The sequence below is a fragment of the Felis catus genome, chromosome X (assembly GCF_018350175.1).
Source record: "Felis catus isolate Fca126 chromosome X, F.catus_Fca126_mat1.0, whole genome shotgun sequence".
NCBI classification, from domain to species: Eukaryota; Metazoa; Chordata; class Mammalia; order Carnivora; family Felidae; genus Felis; species Felis catus.
In genome coordinates, this window is record NC_058386.1 from 20,194,185 (window position 1) to 20,217,473 (window position 23,289).

Consider the following 23,289-nt stretch of genomic DNA (forward strand, 5'->3'; position numbering starts at 1 on the left):
AATACATTTATTGAAATAGAACTTCCCATTTTAGGTAAACTGTTGTACCTAAAACGTATGTGATAGAATGCATATATTCCTTTTCATCGTAAGTATTCAATGAACACAGGTAATCTAGATTCTTATTCACCTCTCCTTAAATTTTTTGCTGGCTAAACATGAACACCTGTTCATGACGGAAAACTTGTAAAGTGTAGACATGAAAGGAGGTAAACAATTACTCGACTTTTTGATACACCATAAAAAAAAAAAGGAAACTCCCAAAAGTCTTTAAATTTCAAAACACCGATTTAGTGGTAATCTTTCCATTAAGCAAGTGGGTTTTCCTGTATGAGCTTAAAAAAATAACCTCTTTGGGCGCCCTTACAATGCTGTGCAGTTTACAGCCACCACGGACCGCCTCCCAGGCCCTAGAAACCTGTGAGAACAAGTTAGGGACTTTGCTCTTGCCATCCCTGTGCCATGACCATTTCACCAAACCTCCGCGCGAGGGCGCCCTCCCCCCCCACCCACCAGGTGACGCGTGGGGCCGTAAATGTGGCCAGCGTGGCCGTCACAGGAGAGCCGCACCCCCAGCCGATCTCGCCTTATTAAATTATGGAAATCGGTAAAGAAGGACAGCCCCACTGTCTGTCCCCACACCCCAAAGAACATTCCCAGGCTCCGGGAAACTCTTCCGGCCCTCCCCCCCCGGGAACCGGAAATGGCTTCTTCCTCGCCAGCGCGCGCGGCGGTTACATCACCCGCCTAGCAAGGGGGGCGGGGGTGTCTTATTATGGGGCTGCCCTCAGCGTTGCCTGCACAAATATGTATCAGGTCTGCGACGAATAGATTCCGAAACTTTGCCTCCTGGTTTATAGTCAGTCGCTCGGCAGGCACTGTGTAAACCCAAGCGGAGAGAAGTCCAAGCAGCGAGGCTCCGGCGGCACTGGCCAGCCTCCTTTCCCAGGCGTGGGCCTTAGTCGGCCTTCCCGCCTCCGCTTCCCCGCCCCTTACAAGGGGACCTGCGCTTGGTCAGGCAGGCACTGGTGCGACTTCCTTCCTCTCGGAGCAAGATGGCGGGGGGCGAGGCTGGCGTGACTCTGGGGCAGCCGCATCTTTCTCGCCAGGATCTCGCCACTTTGGTAAGGTTTCGTGCTGCAGGGATACGGAGGGAGCTCAGAAGTGAGTGACAGAGCCTCCCGGGAGGCGTTGAGATCAGGCAGTGCCGGGATGTCGGGAGCATGCATTAGGAGGGAGCCTTGGAGTCGGTCGCCCTAAGCTGAGCTCGCGCCGCCGGCTGTACCGCGGCAAGTCTGCGAGCTGTGCATGGGGGTGTACGGCTGGAAAGTGATGGTGTTAAATGTCACTAAGGCTTTTGCTTCTGACGGTCTGGGGAGGGAGTATCTACATAGTCCTTAGCCCTAATACTGTCAAGTTTGGGGGGCCTCGGGCCTTCACATTTCCCATAGTGAGTGGAGTTGTCTTCTCTAACGATGAAGGACTCTTAGGGCATCCCAGCCGTCAGGACAGAAGATTGCTTTTTCAGGAAAAGCGCTTTGGAAGCTCTGTGGAGCAAATGTAAAATCAAAGGAAAGTTGTGATTGGTCTTATGTACAGCGACTTAAAATAAAAATGTTTGGTTGTAGGATGTTAGCAAGTTGACGCCACTTTCACACGAAGTTATCAGCAGACAAGCCACGATTAATATAGGTAAGATAAGAGTAACTTGGTGGGGTGCTTGGGTGGCTCTGTGGTTAAGCATCAGACTCTTGACTTCGGCTCAGGTCATGATCTAGCAGTTTGTGGGTTCCAGCCCCGCATCAGGCTCTGTGCTGACAGTGCAGAGCCTGCCTGGGATTCTCTCCCCTCCTCCTCCTCCTCCTCCTCCTCCTCCTCCTCCTTCTTCTTCTCTCTCTCTCTCTCTCTCTCTCTCTCTCTCTCTCTAGCTCTCGCTCTCTCTGCCCCTCCCCCACTCGCACGTGCTCTCTTTCTCAAAATAAATAAACAAAGCCTTAGTCTCTTCGTGACCTGACTTGTTTGATCTCGACAAGTAATTTTTTAACCTCTTCCTTTGTGTGATTACCTGAATTATATGAGGACACAGACTTTCAAGAAATAGACTTTGAGCCCTTATGAGCAAAGCACCTGTCAGATTTTGTGGGAAGCACATATTGTTCCTGCCTAGTTTACAGACTAGGTGAGAAGATACATATAAAAAGTGTAGTAGCATAAGGCAATATGTAGTCGTATGTATCAGAGGAGTTGAAAATGTGGTGGTATTTGCCACACAGGGTTATTGCAAGGGCAGAATTTTTAAAAATTTTATTTGGTATATAAGCTGTTATTAAGTAGTTTCTCTCCCTGCCCATTGCCATCTAGAACTTTAGAGGAGAAGGTATGTTGACTGTCAAGTTAGAGTATCTGACAGCCTGTACAAACAGCACAATTAAATCTAGTTGAAAGTAAAGCTCTACCATCAGGTTATTAAGAAATTATAAGATATATGTTACCCTTGCTAGCATTACTATAATTAAACCTGGGTGGTTTGCTTGTTTTCATGGATTCTTTTTGGTTGTTTCAGGTTGTTTCATACCTGTTTACTTCACTCTGGATATACTGGAAAGTTTCTTAGTATATAGAATTTTATGTTCTTGTTGAGTGTTTATTTTTGTATTTAACCTAATTTTTTTAAGTCTTAATTTTATTTATTTATTTTTAAAATTTATATCCAAATTAGTTAGCATATAGTGAAACAATGATTTCAGGAGTAGATTCCTTAGTGCCCCTTACCCATATCCTATCCGCCCTCCCACAATCCCTCCCATAACCCTCAGTTTGTTCTCCATATTTATGAGTCTCTTCTGTTTTGTCCCCCTCCCTGTTTTTATATTATTTTTGTTTCCCTTCCCTTAGGTTCATCTGTTTTGTGTCTTAAAGTCCTCATATGAGTGAAGTCATATGATTTTTGTCTTGCTCTGACTAATTTCACTTAGCGTAATACCCTCCAGTTCTATCCACGTAGTTGCAAATGGCAAAATTTCATTCTTTTTGATTGCCGAGTAATACTCCATTGTGTATATATAGCACATCTTTATCCATTCATCCATCGATAGACATTTGGGCTCTTTCTGTACTTTGGCTATTATTGATAGTGCTGCTATAAACACGGGGGTGCATGTGTCCCTTTGAAACAGCACACCTGTATCCCGTGGATAAATGCCTAGTAGTGCAATTGCTGGGTCATAGGGTAGTGCTATTTTTAGTTTTTTGAGGAACTTTCATACTGTTTTCCACAGTGGCTGCACCAGCTTGCATTCCCAGAGTGTTTATTTCAGATGAAGGCAGTCTTTCATGTGATTAGAAACATAAGATGAATAGCTTTTACTATACTGACTGTAGTTTTTGAACAAGATTGTCTTTACATGGAAGGTTCATTTCAGACCTGTATCAGCATAAGGTTTGGGTAGAAAAGAATATGAAGGAGGAAAAACTGAAGTCACAGTTGGTTTTACATTGATATTTATAGGGAGTTACAGCTTTGGGTTTTCTCCTCTGATGCTATTTTGAAAAAGTATTTGGTATAATTGAATGCATATGAATTAATTTCTTGTACTTTGTCTGTAGGTACAATTGGTCATGTAGCTCATGGGAAATCCACAGTTGTAAAAGCTATTTCTGGAGTTCACACTGTCAGGTTCAAAAATGAACTAGAAAGAAATATTACGATCAAGCTTGGATATGCTAATGCTAAGGTGAGCTATGTATACTGTGGAACTAGAAACAATTTTGTTGAATGTGCACGTAACAAATTTGAATCTTTTTTTTGTTGGAACTTTTAGATTTATAAACTTGATGACCCAAGTTGTCCTCGGCCAGAATGTTATAGATCCTGTGGCAGTAGTACGCCCGATGAGTTTCCTACAGACATTCCAGGGACCAAAGGGAACTTCAAATTAGTCAGGTGAGCTCTTTCATGCTAAAAACACTTTATATGTCATATTCTGTTGTCTTCTGATTATCCTTTTTGAAGTATTTAACTGAGATATTAAATAATGAAACTGCTGAATGTTTTTGTTTTTATATTTTTTATTGTTTCCGTTGTCTATAATGACAGTAATTTGAAAAGTCAAGTATTTCAACCTCCATTTAGATACTTGAGTGCAAATTCTTCAAAGGAAAGGTATCACGCAAGCAGGTGGAAACACAGCTGTTTGGATTTAGGGGATGCTTTTTGCCAGGCTTCCTAAATTTCTTTTAAACAATGTTGTTTCTGTTTTTTAGATAGTGGATGAACAAAGCAATATTTAATTACCTCTCTTAATTACATGGTCTTGTTACCCATCTGTTTTCTGAATATGATTCATATGCTAGTTTTTTTATCAGAGGATACAGACTTTTGCCTAGTGGTGTTAATGTGGGATTGGGAATGGCCCACAAGGAAATTTTAGATTGGGGCAAAGCTGGAACTAAGGAGAGATGAGAGTGAGGCTCTTGCTTTGGGCCCCAAATATAAGGGGGAATATCCCCCCAAACACCTCAGTAATCAGGGTAAATAGTATTTTGAGACAGTGCTTTTTGAAATTAATGCAAAGAAATCTTAATAAATAGAATGCTGTTTGTTTAAATTAGACAATTACAGATTTTTTTCTCTTCATTATCACTGTTTTTGGCTCATTGTGGCATTATTAGTTAATTTTGATACTTTGCTCATCATGGATTTTTTTGCATTAATTTTGTTTTAACAATCTTAAATTTAAATATTATTTATTTTGATTAGTGAGTTTTTTTGGCACCGTCTTAAACTTTGCACCTGAGGCAGATTCCTCCCTTGGCCTTACCCTAGTTCTGGTCCTTGATCAGAGATCACGTTTTTTAAAAATTTTTTTTTTCAATGTTTTTTATTTATTTTTGGGACAGAGAGAGACAGAGCATGAACAGGGGAGGGGCAGAGAGAGGGAGACACAGAATCGGAAACAGGCTCCAGGCTCCGAGCCATCAGCCCAGAGCCCGACGCGGGGCTCGAACTCACGGACCGCGAGATCGTGACCTGGCTGAAGTCGGACGCTTAACCGACTGCGCCACCCAGGCGCCCCAAGAGATCACGTTTTTTTATAAATGGCCAAATTGTAAATATTTACAGCTTTGCAGACCATAGGTTCTCTGTGAAGAGGCTGCTCATCTCTGCTCTTGTGTTATGAAAGCAAATACAAATAATATGTGCTTGAGTGGGTATGGGCCAGGTTTGGCCTAAGGGCCTTAGTCGGCTAACCTCTGAGATCATGTCATCGTGAGCATACACTTTTTGGAAATAGTGATTCTGAATGAGTAGTATAGTTTTATTAAAATAGTACTGCTGTCTCTACTTCACATTGGCAGTTCCAGCTTTTCAAGGTGCTAGAGGAATTTTTGGCAAGTTATTCTCTTTCAGATGGCAGTGCCTGTTCTGTTAACACTGTTTTAGCTTTCAAATCAATGACATTTCCAGCATATACTCTGTGCCATACTCTATACCCTATTCCTTTTGATTGGATTTGGGAATTTCTGCGGAAATACGGATTGATCTTAGGACTTATTGTTACTTCTTAATTATTAGACACGTGTCCTTTGTTGATTGCCCCGGCCACGATATTTTGATGGCGACTATGCTGAACGGTGCAGCAGTGATGGATGCAGCCCTTCTGCTGATAGGTAAATACATCAAAGCTGCCTTGGACAGATCAGTGTGGAACGAATCCAGGGTGGGATATTGAAACGAGAACCAAGGCCATTAAGGGCCATTTCCATTACCTAAGGGTGACACCTGACGGGAGGTAACATGTCAACTAGGATGCCATCCCTGCCTACCAGCTGTCACACGATAGTAAACAAGATCTGGGGCTGACAGGTGAATCCTTACAGTAGTATATATTTTGAAAAAGTCGATAGTGCATTTTTCCCCGTCTAGATCACATGAAATGATTTCTTATTTTAGTTTTAAATTTAGTTATAAATGTGCTTTTTTTTTTTTTTTTTTTTTTTTTGGTCTGTGTGTCGTCCACTGCAACATTGACACATAGTGGTTTTATTTAGATGCAGATCTCCTAATAAGTGCTAAAGTGTAGACCTCATGGGGGTTTTCAAAGCTAGGGTTTCTTATGTGAGCTCTTAAGAGATTTCATTGATATGGAACATAATTTTTAAAAGCATGCCATGTATATACAGTACAGGACACCTGAACATCACTGCTTAGGGAAAATGATCAGTGGAGTGCACAACAAAACGTGCTCATTTCTATGTGATACACTGTTGGTTATCTTCACGTTTAGTGTTCTTCCCTCCCTTTGTTAGAGAGTACCCTTTGATGGTAGTTGAAATTCACAGAATGTAATAAGCGTCTTCCCTTCTGAATTACTCTCTGCCCCTCAGGAGCTGGACTGGGCCAAAACATCTCTAAGACTGAATAGAGCCAGAGGGCTATGACTTACCCTTGAACAAAAGCTAAGGGCAGACCCTAAATGCCAAACTTGTTGATTCCAAGCTTCTTGCTTAGGATCAGGGATGAGAGCCAAATGATTTGGAGGCTGTAATGAATGCAAGCACAGAGAGTGAAGCAAGGGCAAAAGGTGGACGCCTGGCAATAATAGTCAGGACTTTTGCCTTGAGTAAGGATAAGACCTGGACAAATTTTCTTTATTAGATGCCAGGCAAAAATTTTTTTGGTAGTAAAATAGACATAAAATAAAATTTACCATTTTAGCTGTTTAAACTGTACAACTCAGTGACATTAAGTACATTCACAGTGTTAGACGAGCATCACCATCTTCTAGTTCCAGAATATTTTCATTGCCCCAAAAGGAAAACCACATGCCCGTTAAGCAGTCACTGTGTACCGTATCCCTCCCTCTAGGGGTTGCCCTCCTGGCAACCATTTATCTGCTTTCTGTTCCTGTGGATTTGCCTGGTCTTAATATTTCCAGCTGATTCTCATGGCATCTTTCTGATTCTTTGTCATCTAGCTGGTAATGAGTCTTGTCCTCAACCTCAGACATCTGAACACCTGGCTGCCATAGAAATCATGAAACTGAAGCATATTTTGATTCTACAAAATAAAATTGATTTGGTAAAAGAAAGTCAGGCTAAAGAGCAGTATGAACAGATCCTTGCATTTGTACAAGGTAAGAAGCCGTGATACTTAATAAATCTGTGAATTGTTTAGACACGTATATAGTCCAGATACAGATGTTAAATTACCTTTTACTATAATAGACTATCTGAAATAGAATACATTTATGGATTTTAAGCCTTCTTTCTCTCCCTAGTATTTGTTAGCCACCTAACACAACTAGTGAAATCTTTGTTTCTGAATTTAAGAAACTTGGTTTTAATGTTTCTTTTTGAGAGAGAGCAAGCGAGTGAGCACGGGAGAGGGGCAGAGAGAAAAGGAGAGGATCTGAAGCAGACTCTGTGCTGACAGTAGAGAGCCTCATGTGGGGCTCGAACTTATGAACCATGAGATCATGACCTGAGCCGAAGTTGGATGCTTAGCTGACTGCGTCACCCAGGCGCCCCTGAAAATTTTATTGAAGTATAGTTGACCTCCTATTACGTTAGTTTCAAGTGTACAACATAGTGATTCAACAGTTTCTACAATTTTATACATTATGCAATGCTCCACGTAGTAAGTGGAGTCACCAACTGTCATCACGCACAGTTCTTACATTATTACTGACTATATTCCCCATGCTGTACATTGCATCCCAGTGATTTTTTATTTTACAATTGGAAGGATAAACCAAAGTATATTTCTGCTGACTGAAAGTTAGAGCTGAAGTTTGTATCCTGGAAACTATCAGATTTAAAAAAAATAATAACTCACTTTAAAGAACAAAAGCATTTTTTTTTATACTTAGGTCTTATACTGTTTATTCTTACCAGGTAGTTACTTTGATCATTGGAACTGACAATGATTTATTTAGTCTTTACAGTGTCTATTTCTCTAACAGCATGGTGTTTTTCATTTCACAGCAGACATGATGCATGTTGTTGACAATTCTCTCTTAGCCTTGTTGGTGGAAAGGTTGAGTTCCTGTGAACTCAGTTCTGTTGTTATGAAAAAGAATAAGTCCTTTTGATTAAAATCTAATTATGTTTGGTCCATTTCTTTGCCCAGCCTGTTTGACATATAATTAATAAGGAGGAAATATTTTATGAGCCAGTAGTCTTTGATTAGCACCGAGTCTGTAATTTTACTTTGACATTTATTGGGAGGTTAATTACATATTATTAGAAATCTTTCAACTAGTAAAGTGCTCTTTCCCAGGAGTGTTAGTATTTTATTCCTTTAGACAGTGTTATCACTTTTAGTATATTAAATATATATGTTAATATATTTTAGCAGTTTTTTTCTGTAAAGGAACTAGTGTTCATTTTCAGGAATAGAACAAACAATACTGCCACCTTTCTAAACAGAATTATCACTTTTATCCTATTGCTGGCATTTGTGGGGGGATGTTTAGGCATTTGTTTGAGCCATCTTAAGTGTTTCATGTAACATAGATGAAGTTCTGTTAAACTAAACAATCTTAATCTGAATTTCCTATAGGTACAGTAGCAGAAGGAGCTCCTATTATTCCAATTTCCGCTCAGCTGAAATACAATATTGAAGTTGTCTGTGAGTACATAGTGAAGAAAATTCCAGTACCCCCAAGAGACTTTACTTCAGAACCCCGACTCATTGGTAAGTGACAGTATTTGTCTTTATATTCATTTTAGAGAGACAGAGCATGAGCAGCGGAAGAGGGCGAGGCAGAGAGGGAGACACAGAATCGGAAGCAGGCTCCAGGCTCTGAGCTGTCAGCACAGATCCCCACATGAAGCTCGAACCCATGAACCGTGAGATCATGAACTGAGCCGAAGTCGGACACTTTAACTGACTCAGCCACCCAGGCACCCCTGTCTTTAACTCTTAATTTGATCTTTTTCACATTAGTGATTTTCCTCTAAGGGTGTTTATTAATACTTTCTCTTTCTACAGAGATGATAATAAATTACCATCCTTATAAAAAAATTTTTTTAAGTTTATTTTGAGAGAGAGTATGAGCGTGAGTGGGGAGGAGCAGAGAGGGGGAGAGAGAATCCCAAGCAGGCTCTGCGTTGTCAGCACAGAGCCCAACATGGAACTAGATTCCATGAGCCGTGGGATCCCAGAACCTGAGCCAGAATCAAGAGTTGGACGCTTAACTGACGGAGCTGCCCAGGAGCTCCTCAAATATTGTTTTTTTTAATAACTGCGTGATATTCCATAGTATGGATGTACCATAATATGCCCCCTATCAATTAACTTTTAACTTATTTCCCCTTTTTTCATCATAAGTAAGGCTGCAATAAATGTAGGAGTAATAATAATAAATTTTGCATAAAGTCACCCCTGTGTATATAAGAATTATGTGGCTGCTGTTTTATTTTTAAATTTTTTTTCTTTAAGATTTATTTATTTTTGAGAAAGAGAGGCAGAGTGCGAATGGGGGAGGGGCAGAGAAAGGGAGACAGAATCCAAAGCAGGCTCCAGGCTCTGAGCTGTCAGCACAGAGCCGGAGGCGGGGCTTGAACTCACATATGGTGAGATCCTGACCTAAGCTAAAGTCGGTGGCTTAACTGACTGAGCCACCCAGGCATCCCTGTGGCTGCTATTTTAGAAGTTAACTTAGAAAAGAACATTTCCTTTAAAGTTAAAACGAGCAGAATTGGCTTTAATTTGTTTTGTTTTCTTTTAGTTATTAGGTCCTTTGATGTCAACAAACCTGGCTGTGAAGTTGATGACCTTAAGGGTGGTGTAGCTGGTGGTAGTATTCTAAAAGGAGTATTAAAGGTGAACTGGATTTTTACTGTCTTTGTTTTGTTTGTTTTTCCCTTGTCTTTTTTTTTAATGTTTATTTTGAGAGAGAGATACTGAGATCTCGAGTAGGGGAAGGGCAGAGAGAGAGGGAGAGAGAATCCCAAGCAGGCTCCATGCTGTCATCGCAGAGCCTGATGTGGGCTCAGTCTCATGAATCATGAGATCATGACTTGAGCCGAAGTCCAGAGTCAGATGCTTAACTGATTGAGCTGTCCAGGAGCCCCTGTTTTTTCTCTTGTTTTAATCATAAGGTGGATAGTATGGATACTCCAAACAAAGTACTATTTTCTGAGTATGGAGAGAGGTGTGTGTGGTATGTAGTTAGCAACAGTTGGATGAATGGTTCTGGTTTTCAAACTCTATGTCTGTTTTTTGTTTTGTTTTGTTTTGTTTTTTAATAGCAGTCTTTGACATAGAAAAAGAATTGCCTTTTCAGTTACGGGGTCTTCCTGTTAGGACTTTTGATATGTAAGTGGTAATTGTGTCATCCCAGAGTGATTCTAATTACAAACTTACATGTTTACAGGTGGGCCAAGAGATAGAAGTCAGACCTGGTATTGTTTCCAAAGATAGCGAAGGAAAACTCATGTGTAAACCAATCTTTTCGAAAATCGTGTCACTTTTTGCGGAGCATAATGATCTTCAGTATGCTGCTCCAGGAGGTCTTATTGGTAAGGATTTCTTTTCTTAACCTTACATTTTTAATTTGTGGTATTTTTCGTGGGAAAAGGAGTACCCAAAAAGGTGTATTGTAGATTTTTAATTGGGTATTTTAAATGATTGGGTTGGGGGAATGTTTGTGTGGTTAAGCTGTCGATTTTAGTTCATAAGATGGTTTCATGTGTTGATAAAAATTATTTTAAGCATAAAGAAGAATACATTTTGGTTTAGTATATAAAGGAATGCCTTTAGCAATAAAGTAAGTTTTATGACCCAGTGTTAAAATACCTAAGTATACTTTTTTGTCTACGCAGTTATGGCGGTAGAGAGTGGTTGTTTTTGTGTGTGTTTTGCAAATGGAAAGTTACCCACAAATGTCACTTGAATCATGTCAGATCATATTTACTATGAGGTGAGACTAAAAAAATAACTCTGATTATATAGGAATTACTGAGATGATTTATGGATTTCCTGGTCCCTTACAACTTACTGTTATTACCAGATACCCAGAAAAAGATAAGATTTAGTAAGAATTAGACTTATTATGCCTTTGGATTAAAGAAGAAATTGTTGGATAAAGAAGGAGTTTGTCTTTTGGTTCTCTGGTCTTTAGGTATATAGTTCATTTTTTTATTCTATCTTGTAATAGTTTATTGTATATAATTTAATGATAATGCTCATGTAGCCACCACCCAGCTTGAACAGTTGTCAATACTTTATCTTGCTTCATCTTTATATCTTCTTCCCTCTCCTCATACACAGCTAAAGTATTTTGAAGTGGATCCTAGGAATCAGATAATGAAGTCATGAAGTTTTTTTTTTTTTTTTCTTTTGATTAGCCCTCCAGGGGAGAATTGGCAGGCAAATATTCTATAAATTACTCATTATGAATTTTGTATCTTCTTATTCTTTATTAAGTGTAGTCACACTTACTTTTGAGTTAGGCTATCATCTCTGTCCTTTGTTTAGAATTTAAATCAAATGACTGTTCCCAAAGGCCCAACGAATCCGTAGGTTTATGCTTCTTTCTTCAGATAAGACATATTTTGTCATACCTATGTAGCTATTACATGAGTGTGGAAGTGTAAATGTGTGTTAAAACGTACAGGTGTTTGCTTTACTTGTTTGACTAAGTTTTGGGTAGACAGCTTAATGGGAAATAAAAAGTTGGACTTTATGTATCTTGTTTTATATCAGGAGTAGGAACAAAAATTGACCCCACTTTGTGCCGAGCTGACAGAATGGTGGGACAGGTACTTGGTGCAGTTGGAGCTTTACCAGAGATCTTCACAGAATTGGAAATCTCCTATTTCCTACTTAGACGGCTTCTAGGTGTACGCACTGAAGGAGACAAGAAAGCAGCAAAGGTAAGTGCTCTCTGTAATTCCTGTTTCAGAAAAGTGGCAGTGATGTTAAGACCAGTTTTGAGGTTCACTCTTTGACAGTTAACATGGGATTAAGAAAAAGAAAATGTGAGTAAATTTGATTTTCTACTTTCAGAAAGTCATTTATTGAGAACTTAGATATGGTCATCAGTTTAAAGTAAAAAAGCCAAAAAAAACCCAAGCAAAAATGTATGTCCCATATGTCAATGACATGGAACTGTTACTATCCGTATGATTTTGATTTTTAAAGTCTTAGGTTAAGTCAGCAGAGATGGACAGTTGCTGACATCTCTTGTTGGCAAGGATGTAGGAGAATAAGCATTCCTTTTTGGAAAGCATTTTCTTGATTTTAGGGCTTATTTTTCCCCGATTTACTTCCCTAGGTGCAAAAGCTGTCTAAGAATGAAGTGCTCATGGTGAACATAGGATCCCTGTCGACAGGAGGAAGAGTTAGTGCAGTTAAGGCCGATTTGGGCAAAATCGTTCTGACTAATCCTGTGTGCACAGAAGTAGGAGAAAAAATTGCTCTTAGCCGAAGAGTTGAGAAACACTGGCGGTAAGTTTATTAGCCTCTGTCACTAATAAAAAAGTCAATTCCCTTAAGTTCTTGGTGGTGTATGTGCACACTTTACCTTGAACATAACAGTTACTGAGGCAGTAGCTCAGCTCTTCTTTTGGATGGCTTTGAAATCTTTATCTCTAGCCCTGATCTGTGATACACACAACCTATGAAAGAAACCGGTGAATTTAGATTCAGTGTCTCTCTTATCTTTGGCTTTTTAAAACATTTTATTTGGAGATAATTTCAAACTTAAGAAAATTGCAAGAATTGCACATAACTTCCTGTATTCCCTTTTCCCAGATACACCGTTTATTTTTACATATGCGTGTAAGTACTCTTCTATATGTATATACTTTTTGCTCAACTGTTTGACGAGCAGGTTGTATGTATCATACCTCTTGATCTCTTAACAGTTGGTGTATATTTCCTAAAAACATGGACATTCTCTTATATAATTGCCTCAAGAAGTTAGCATTGATAAATTACTGAAATCTCCAGTCACTAATCCAGTTATACGGCTTTTCCCAATAATGTCCTCTAGTCCCTTCATTCTAGGCTCATGCATTGTATTAGTTATCATGTCTCTTTGATCTCTAATCTGAAACTTTCTCAGCTTTTCTTTGTCTTACTTGACATAGACTATTTTGAAGAATATAAGCTGGTTTTTAAACTCTTCCTCACTTTATCTGAAACTTCTTAAGATGAGATTCAGGTTATGTACTCTTGGCTGGAATACTTGATATAGTTGGTGATGCCTCCTCAGGGAATCATAGCCAGAGGCACATGAGATCTGATTGCTCCTCCTTGTTAAGGTTAATTTTGATTATGCAAGTAAGGTTTTGTTCCAATTTTCTATATAGTTACTCTTTTTTTTTTTAACTTTTTAAAAAATAATTATTTTTGACAGAGTGTGAGTGGGGGAGGGGCAGAGAGAGAGAGAGAGGAAGACACAGAATCTGAAGCAGGCTCCAGGTTCCAAGCTGTTAGCACAGAGCCCAACATGGGGCTCGAACCCACGAACCGTGAGATCATGACCTGAGCCAAAGTCAGACACTCATCCAACCTAGCTACCTAGGCGCCCCTATAGTTACTCTTTTTACCTATGCACCTCATTTTATGGGAAGACTAGTTGAGACTATGTGATTAGTCTTCTCTTCATCCACTGATGATTCTTGTCTGAATTGAACTTGATCATGTTATTAAAATGATGACATCCCTCCTCCAAACCTGCCACTTCTCATTTATTATTCTTCCATATTATTTACTTAAGTAGTTATAATTTAGATTCGTGGAGTCCTATTTTATTCAGTAGGTTATGATTCATTACTGTCCTTATTTATTTTGATACCCAAATTGTTCAGGATTCATCCAGTAGAGACTCTTGAGGCTGGCTCCTGTGTCCTTTTGATACATCCCCACCTTTTTTTTTTTTTTTTTTTTAATAGTTCCTTACTTTCTGGCACAAAATGTTCCAAACTCCTCTCATACCTCCCATGCTCCAGTTTTAGAATTGGCCGTTTTTCCAAGCCTGGTTTCTTTTAGTGGGAAATGGTATTTAGAAATGAAGATGTAGGTGCCAGGTGTGTACATTGTTCCTAGGGTGCTATTCCTTCTAGGTCTTTTGAGTGGATAGAGCTAGGAAACACAACACATCTTAGACTTCTCTTTGCTTTTAGTTACCTGGTTAGTTACTGCAACTACCCTTCCTATTCTTTGTGACCTCATTATATCCCTATAGCCATTCTTTCACACCTAAAAGTTACTGCCAAAGATTCCTAATTTACCTCTTCCTTTGTTAGTTAAGAATTCGGTCAAAATTAATCTTCCTAAAACATCTTTATTATGACATGTTCAATAATTTTCAGTAGCTTCTCATTACTTTATGATATTCAGGCCCTTTCTGGAAGCCTACTTCAATGCATTTTATGTTTCTTCCTTCTTTGTCTCATATAAACCCTCTAAATTACATTGTTCTGTGTCCTCATTGTTGTCATAATTATTCATATCTTTGGCTGCCTGTTTTTTCCTCAGTGCTTACTTCCCTTATTAAGGCTTTCCTGATACCGTGCCCCATGAAGGTTTCTCATCACTTATTGTTCAGAAAATCGATCTGAATCATTATTCTCTAATTGAGACAGAGTTTAACTTTTGGTTGAATTTTAAGTAAATAATCCTGCTTTGTGGTGATTTATGTCATTTGATTTTATTCTTTGGTATGATTATACTATTTGCTATTATAGACATACTGATTTCCAGGGTATTTTAAAATAGGCTTAAATAGTAAACTTTGAAAAACTCACAGCATGGAGTGTATTAGTCTCAGAATGGTACAATTCCTAGATCAGAATAGATTTAAAATAAAAGGATTTTTTTTGTGTCTGCCCACTAATCCTTTAAGAGATTTCTGTCCAAATGAAACTTTAGATTTTGCTTAAAAATTAGCAAGACTCCACCAGAAAACTGTTAAAACTAGTAACAAATGGGGGCGCCTAGGTGGCTCAGTCAGTTAAATGTCTGACTTCGGCTCAGTCATGATTTCATGGTTTGTGGGTTCGAACCCCACCTCAGGCTCTGTGCTGATGGCTCAGAGCCTGGAGCCTGCTTCAGATTCTGTGTCTCCCTCTCTCTCTGCCCCTCCCCTGCTTGCACTCTGTCTCTCTCTCTCAAAAATAAATAAACGTTGAAAAAAAAATTTAGGGGCACCTGGGTGTGTCCGTTGGTTAAGCATCCGACTTCTCAGGTCATGATCTCACATCTCATATGTTCGAGCCCCACATCGGGCTCTGTGCTGACAGCTCAGAACTTGGAGCTTGCTTCACATTCTCTGTCCCCATCTCTCTGCCCTCCCCTGTTCACTCTGTGTCTCTGTCTCTCAAAAATAAATAAACATTAAAATCCTATTTACATTGCCCCAAAAAGAATAAAATACCTGGGAATAAATTTAACCAAGGAAGACCTATACTCTGAAAACTGTAAGACTTTGGTGAGAGAAAGTGAAGACAACACAAATAAATGGAAAGATATACCATGCTTATGAATTGGAAAAATTACTATTTACAGAAAAAAATTTAACGTTTATTTATTTTTTAATGTTTATTTTTGAGAGACAGAGACAGCAGGGGAGGGGCAGAGAGAGAGGGAGACACAGAATCTGAAGCAGGCTCCAGGCTCTGAGCTGTCAGCACAGAACCCGATACGTGACTTGAACTCACAAACTGAGATCATGACCTGAGCCCAAGTCGGGCACTTAATCAACTGAGCTAACCGTGTGCCCCTGTGCTTATTTTTGAAGGAGAGAGAGACCATGTGTGACTGCGGGAGGGGCAGAGAGAGAGGGAGACAAAGAATCTGAAGCAGGCTCTAGGCTCTGAGCTGTCAGCACAGAGCCCGACACGGGGCTCAAACCCAGGAACCTTGAGATCATGACCTGAGCCCCAGTCGGACACTTAACCGACTGAGCAACCCAGGCTTCCCTTCCTTGGATTGGAAGAATTACTATTAAAATGTCGATACTGTCCAAAGCAATCTACAGATTCAGTGCAATTCCTATCAAAATACCATAGCATTGGGTTGCCTGGGTGGCTCAGTCGGTTAAGCGTCTGACTCTTGATTTTGACTCAGGTCATAATCTCACAGTTCATGGGATCAAGCCCCATCTGTGTAGGGCTGTTAGCACAGAGCCTCCTTTGGATTCTCTCTCTCTTCCTCCCTCCCTTGCTTGTATGCTCGCTCTCGCTTTCTCAAAATAAATTAAAAAAATACCATATCATTTTTCATAGAACTAGAACACACAATCCGAAGATTTGTATGGAGCCACAAAAAATTCCGAATAGCCAGAGTAGTCTTGAGAAAGAAGTATAAAGCTGGAGATATCACAATTCCAGATTCCAAGCTATACTGCAAAGCTGTAGTAATCAAAACAGTATGGTACTGGCACAAAAATAGACACATAGACGAATGGAACAAGATAGCCAAGAAATAAACCCTCACTTAAGTGGTAAATTAATCTATGACAGAGAAGGCAAGAATACACAGTGCGGAAGAAAGGGTCTCTTCAATAAATTGTGGTGGGATAACTGAACAACTACACACAAAAGAATGAAACTGGACCACTTTTTTACGGTTAAATAATACAAAGATAAATTCAAAATGGATTAAAGACCCGAAACCACAAAACTTAAAACATACTAACCTTTGATATTAGCCTTAGCAACATATTTATGGTATGTCTCCTCAGGCAAGGGAAGCAGAAGCAAAAATAAACTATTGGGACTATACCAAAATAGAAAGCTTTTGCACAATAAAAGAAATCATCAACAAAATGAAAAGACAACCTACTGATTGGGAGAAGGTATTTGCAAATGATAGCTCCAATGAAGGGTTAATATTCAAAATATATGAAGAACTTGTACAACTCAACACTGAAAAACCCCAAACAATTCAAGTAAAAAATGGGCATCTGAATAGACATTTTTCCAAAGGCATACCGATTATCAACAAACACCTGAAGAATGTTCAATATCACTCATCATCAAGGAGATGCAAATCAAAACCACAATGAGATATCACCTTACATTACTCAGAATGGCTAGTATGAAAAAGACAAGTGTTTGGCAAGGATGTGGAGGAAAGGGAACCTTCATGCATGTTTGTGGGAATGTAAGTTGGTGGCAGATACCGTGGAAAACATTATGGAAGTTCATCAAAAATTTAAAAATACCAGTAATTCCACTACTGGGTATTTACCCCCCCAAAAATGAAAACACTAATTTGAAAAGGTACACCCCTATGTTCATTGCAGTGTTATTTACAGTAGCCAAGTGTCCATCCATAGATGACTGGATAAAGTAGATGTGGTATATGTACACAACAGAATATTACTCAGCCCAAAAAATATTTAAATCTTGTCATTTGTGGCAAAATGGATGGAGCTAGAGGCTATTACACTAAGTTAAATAAGAGAAAGACAAATATTACTTTTAAATGTTACTCATTTTTTGAGAGGCAAAGTTGGGAAAGGGCAGAGAGGGAGACACAGAATCCAAAGCAGGCTCCAGCACATAAAATAAGTAAGTCCTGGAGATGAAAAGTAACAATTGAAGGAGCATGGTCAATAATAGAATGTTGTGTGGCACCAGATGGGGAGTACACTTAATGGTAAGCATTGAGTAATACAGAGAATTGTCCAATCGCTATATTGTATACCTGAAACTGATACAATATTGTATACCAACTATACTTCAATAATAAAAGTATTTAAAAATCAAATTTAATTTAGCAAGTGTGTTAATATTTTTAAATGAGAGCATCCAGGGGCGCCTGGGTGGCGCAGTCGGTTAAGCATCCGACTTCAGCCAGGTCACGATCTCGCGGTTCATGAGTTCGAACCCCGCGTCAGGCTCTGGGCTGATGGCTCGGAGCCTGGAGCCTGTTTCCGATTCTGTGTCTCCCTCTCTCTCTGCCCCTCCCCCGTTCATGCTCTGTCTCTCTCTGTCCCAAAAATAAATAAAAAACTTTAAAAAAAATTTTTTTTTAAATAAATAAATAAATGAGAACATCTGAATGATTTACATTCTTTAGAATTGTGGTTTTACCCCATGAGATGGGTTTTGTTCTAGAAGCTATTGCTGAGGTAGCAATGCAGCCTACTCATTGATTAGAGAAAACACCAAAAGGGAGCAGAGGTTCCTCTGCTACTGAGAGTAATCTGCTACCAGACTATATATTCTGCTTCCTCTCTAAGTTTTCTTTACCAGCCAAGGTCATGCTAAATCCTTTGTGATCTGTCGAGTGCTGTGAATAGTAAAAAAGCATTTTTCAATGAGGAAAGGATAGAGAATGAGATATTTTAGAAAATCAGGCTGTGGTAGATTGTGTATCAGCATGAATACTTTGGTGGACTAGACTGGTGGTTCTGGAGGGATTAGTGCATCCCTTTATTCTAGGGATAGAATAAAGACAAGCATATTTGTAGTAGCAACTTTTTGTTTGCTTTTTTTGGTCATTTATTATCGCTGGAGCCCATCTTTGTGAGCCTGAGAATCTACGAAGATAGTGTGAGCTTTCTTAATGGAGCGCAGGTTTTGGAAACATTCATAGCAGATAGGCAAGTAAAACCACTTACGTCATATGATTGTGTGGTAATGATAATGAAAGAGGTGTAAAATTCATGATTTAAAAATTTTGTTTTTTGCAGTTTAATTGGCTGGGGCCAAATAAGAAGAGGAGTGACGATCAAGCCAACAGTAGATGATGACTGAAGAATTCCGGTTAAATAATACATTTGGATGGAATCAGAATTTGTCTTTACAACCTAGGGGTATATTTTCATAGCAGTACTGGGAAATTAATTTCACAGCTCATTACCTTAGTGGCAGCTCTAAGGTTATTCTCATTTTTTGGTCATGAAAATTTAACCTCTACTGCTAAATTAGGATCTACAATAAATGTAAAAATTGGCATAATGTTGGATTGAATCTACATTTTAGCAGAAATTAATCATTCCCAAATAATGTCTAATTTATACATGATCGCAGGTTTGAAATGAAATTGCTACAACCAGCCTTTGCTGTAGCACACATACCAAGAAACCTGTTTGAAATAAAGGTTTTCTTCTTATTTTGCATGATTCATCTTTGAATAGTTCCAGGCTTGAAGAACTGCTATACCAAGTAAAAACTTGAAGGCACAAATTCTTGGAAACCAGCTTTCCTTTGCCCCATATTTAATGTTGCTTTATGTTTGAAACTGTGAGTGAAAAGGAAATTAATAAAACATTACCCTTTAGATCATAGGAGCCCATTCTCCTGGACGCACCTTTCCATCCCCTTCCTCGTTTCCTTAACTGGAACACAGGAAACTAGAGCCGCTTCTCATCCTCTCCCTGATGCCCTGCAGTTGTTTCTGCATTGCTTATTACCTGAAACCCTCTAGCTTTCCCCCATTGCAAAATGCTGTTACACTGGATGATTCTAGATGAGTAACAGATCTTTCTAAGTCTTATTTTGTTTTTTCTTAACTGATCAATCAGGCTGTAATGTAGAGTCTAGTATTAGTAACCATTGGACCTTTCAAGATGTCATTCTCCATGTTCTGGCACTTTCCCTGTGCTGTGCTTTTTTATTTTTATTTTTTTGTCTCTAAGATTCTCCTAGAGCAGTAGCTCCCAACTCTGGCTGACATTAGATTTGCTGGAGAACCTTTAAAAAAAAAAAAAAAAAAAGTTGGCCTGCAGAGATTCTGATTTAATTCACTAGGGGTAGAGCCCTGGCACTGATATTTTTAACTCCTCCCCCCACCCCCCACCAGTGTTAAGAAACAAGTTTAGAGTTGAGAAGTAGGTGTATCAAATAACAGAATTGACTGAGTTTTGCTGATAATAGTCTCTAGTTTGCTTTTCTTAAATTTGTACTTAACACGGGACTTGATGCCACAGTGATAATATTATGCCTTTTTAGGCATTGAAATTGCCTTGTAGAAATTGAGAAGCTATGACTGTGAATTACAGGTTTTGAAGAAGGATATAATGTTACATACTTGATTGACTTGGAAGGGTTGTGTTGTAGCCTGAAGGACACTTAAATAAAGCAAGGTTCTAATCCAGACGTATGTTTTATATTTAGAATGTCCCTATGTGTTGTATAAGCCCCTTTCACCAGAAGTTCTGAAATAGCATAAGACCCAAAGCTTCAATAGTTGACTAAATTTATCTTAATATCGTGTCACAATTGAAAGCACAATTGGTCATCTGCATGAATTTTCAACAAATGTGCAAAGCACTGTGCTTAGTGTACAAAGATAGACAAATAAAAAACAGTGGGCCTGACCTGATTTTCTTGAAACTTGAAGTCAGTGCATAGATTCTTACCAAAAGCTATACCTGGTTGAGAATCTGCTTGTAACGCAGTGTTGCAGATGAAAGCACATTGTGTGTGTAAATCCTGTTGGCTCACCTGTCAAGCAGTTTTCAGAGTCTGACTAGTTCTCATCCACTCCACTGTTAACAACTTAGTTGAAGCCACCCTTAGCTTTCACCTACAATAGCCCTGTAACTCCTTCCTACTTCCACACTTGCCCCATTGCAGTCTGTTCTCAGCACAACCCTATTAACCTTTTTGTAAGAGAATGATGTATGATAAGTTGTAAAGCTAGTCTCACAGAAATGGGGGATTTGAGGGCAATCTCGCTGTGACATCATGTGATTTCCAGACTGACCTAGAAGGTTCTCATGATTTCACTCTTTGTAACCTCCAAAGATGATGTGTGTGTTTGGGCTTTGCAGAGGAAAAAGAATTTTCTTCTAACAAGAGTGCATATAACTGTACTCCTAAAACATCTGAAATCTCATTTCTAGAAAAATTTAATATTCTGAAGCTTTCAGTGAAATAGATGCTTTTCTAGAATTAACAAAATTTTTATAAGTTATTGAAAATGAAGCAGATACCCTTAAAATACTTATAATCAATTAACTTGAATTGTTAAAAAATTACCTCTGCAAAAGTTTCCACACACTCAATATATGTTTTGTCAAATTTCACAGAATAGGTCATTTTTGTTTAAGAATATGGGAAATGAAAAGACAAGAAAGGAGACCTCATAATTCAAAGTAATGTCCCTGCTGTCCAAACCTGGAGAGAATACTACCAAAAATAAAAACCACTAGAGTTTATTCTCACCCAAGTTATAAAATCCATACTAAAATATTAGTAAGTTAAGTCCAGCAATATATTAAAAGAATAATGCGTTCTTGGGTACACTTGGATGTTAAAGAGATTGAAAGAGAAAAGCATACCTTGAAGATGTATTTAATACAATCCACAATAACTTTTTAAATGTAGGTAAGATAGAGAAGGAAACTATTAACTTGATACAGTGTACTTTTTAGTAGAGCACTATCAGAATCATGGTTTTGAATGATGAAATATTGGAGTACAGTAACATCCTCCATAATGCCATAAGTGGGGTAAAAAGTTTTGGTTGGGTAAAAACACGGAGTTGTAAGGTTAATGAAATAACTAGGATGAAGTTCAGGGTGGGAAGCAGTTACCAGTGGCATGACACTGGAATTCACATTATTTTTTCTGTATATTCTTCTCATTAAGGTCTGGAACAAGTCAAGAATGCCAGCTAACACTTCAGTTCTACGACAGTGTTTTCTGAGGCTTAGCAAATGAGATACAGATATTGGGAATGGGAGCAACAGAACATTACTTACAAGGTATAAGATTGTTTAGAAATACAACCCAGAAATTGAAAAACAGGAACTGCGCAGACAGTTCAGTGAGGTGAGAGAGTTAAAAGATAAGCATGCGAAAATTACTAGTTTATTAAATAGTTTACTAATTAGCTTAAAGCCCTCCACCCCACATACATACAGATCAGAAAATGCAATGGGTATAAACTATCCAGGTGTAAATTTAACAAGACTGCAAGATCTATATGAGTGAAACATTTGCTGAAGGACAAAAAAGGAGATAGGAATAATGAGAAAATAGGCAATATTCTTGTACGCAAATACTCAATATTGTATAGATGGCTGCCATTTTTCGTTGTAAATTCAGGGCAATCTGAATAAAAATTTCAGTGAGACTTTAAAGAACTTGTCCAGCTGATAAAGATTTGGAAAAGTAAATTCGCAAGAATGGTAAATAAACTTTAGGAAAAGAATAATTATAGGAGAATTGACTTACCATGTTTTAGAACTTTATAAAGCCACAATATCAGAAATGTGATACTGGGGCACCTGGTGGCTCAGTCGGTTGAGCATCCAACTCTGGATTTTGACTCAGGTTATGATCTCGCGGTCATCAGATTGAGCCCTGCGTCAGGATTAGGATTCTCTCTCTCCCTCTGTCCCACTCCCCCACTTGAGCTCTCTCTCTCCAAAAAATAAAATAAAATAAAAATAAGTGGTAGTGATGCAGAAATACACCATTGGAATAAACTTTACAACCACATAAAATTTTAGTAATACATGCTATAGGTCACGTTTTATGTCAGGAAAAGGAAAGATATTTTTAGTCCAAATGGCTAGGCATTTGGAGATAAAAGGTCTTGTATTTAAAATCTTATCTAAGGTTTCATTTTAATGAGACAAAATTAGGAATAAAGAAAAAAGTTTATTTTAATAATTTGTATGAGGAATGCAAAACAAACCCAAAAACCATGAAGGAGAATTTGGCAGATCTAACGTCTAAAAATTCAGAGCAGGGCCAAAGATAAGATGTAAAAGCTAATAGATTGAGAGAAAATATTTAAAACTTAAATGACCTGTGAAAGATTAATATATATCTAGAACAAATTGGTAAGATACAAAAATAGAAATGGGACAAAATATTTATTGTGTCCCTTTAGTTGAGCTAAAGACTGGCAGGAAGAGAGGTCGTGTTGATTCATGAGCACACTGATTTGACTTGGGTGAAGACTGAAGTTAGTGGCAGTCAAGTCCCACAGGTAGGAGCCAATGTGGCATCTACTCCATGGAATTTTCTCTGTGCCTCAGACTTAACAGGAAGGGGCTGTACTGCTGCCAGTGACTTTCTCTTTAAAAATTTTTTTAATGCTCATTTATTATTTTTGAGAGAGAGAGAGAGAGAGACAGAGTGCAAGTAGGGAAAGGGCAGAGAGAGGGAGATACAGAATCTGAAGGAGGCTCCAGGCTCTGAGATGTCAGCACAGAGCCATACGCAGGGCTTGAACTCACGAGCCATGAGATCATGCTCTGAGCTGAAGCTGGACGATCAACCTACTGAGCCACCCAGGTGCTCCTCTGCCAGTGACTTTCTTAAAGGCCAGGTCTTGCTGGATCAGAGAATAATGAGTTTTGT

The 23,289-nt window shown here is 38.8% G+C and overlaps 1 protein-coding gene across 1 annotated transcript; it reads left to right on the forward strand.

The window, feature by feature from the left end:
- Positions 1-972: 972 nt before the first annotated feature.
- On the forward strand, positions 973-19,081 carry EIF2S3 (eukaryotic translation initiation factor 2 subunit gamma). Its single transcript, XM_004000364.5, has 12 exons — positions 973-1,124; positions 1,629-1,692; positions 3,607-3,734; positions 3,822-3,943; positions 5,576-5,670; positions 6,978-7,136; positions 8,564-8,698; positions 9,735-9,829; positions 10,383-10,527; positions 11,714-11,883; positions 12,285-12,457; positions 18,660-19,081. The coding sequence occupies exons 1-12, from the start codon at positions 1,056-1,058 to the stop codon at positions 18,721-18,723; spliced, it is 1,419 nt and encodes a 472-aa protein (XP_004000413.1). The 5' UTR covers positions 973-1,055; the 3' UTR covers positions 18,724-19,081.
- The last annotated feature ends 4,208 nt before the right edge of the window (positions 19,082-23,289 follow it).

What these genes read in the sequence shown, in the direction of transcription:
- EIF2S3 (XM_004000364.5), top strand. Translation starts at nt 1,056, where the DNA reads ATGGCGGGGGGCGAGGCTGGCGTGACTCTGGGGCAGCCGCATCTTTCT. An exon ending in TTGGATATGCTAATGCTAAG is followed by an intron (nt 3,735 to 3,821) that starts GTGAGCTATGTA and finishes TGGAACTTTTAG; the next exon opens with ATTTATAAACTTGATGACCC. An exon ending in TTCTAAAAGGAGTATTAAAG is followed by an intron (nt 9,830 to 10,382) that starts GTGAACTGGATT and finishes ACATGTTTACAG; the next exon opens with GTGGGCCAAGAGATAGAAGT.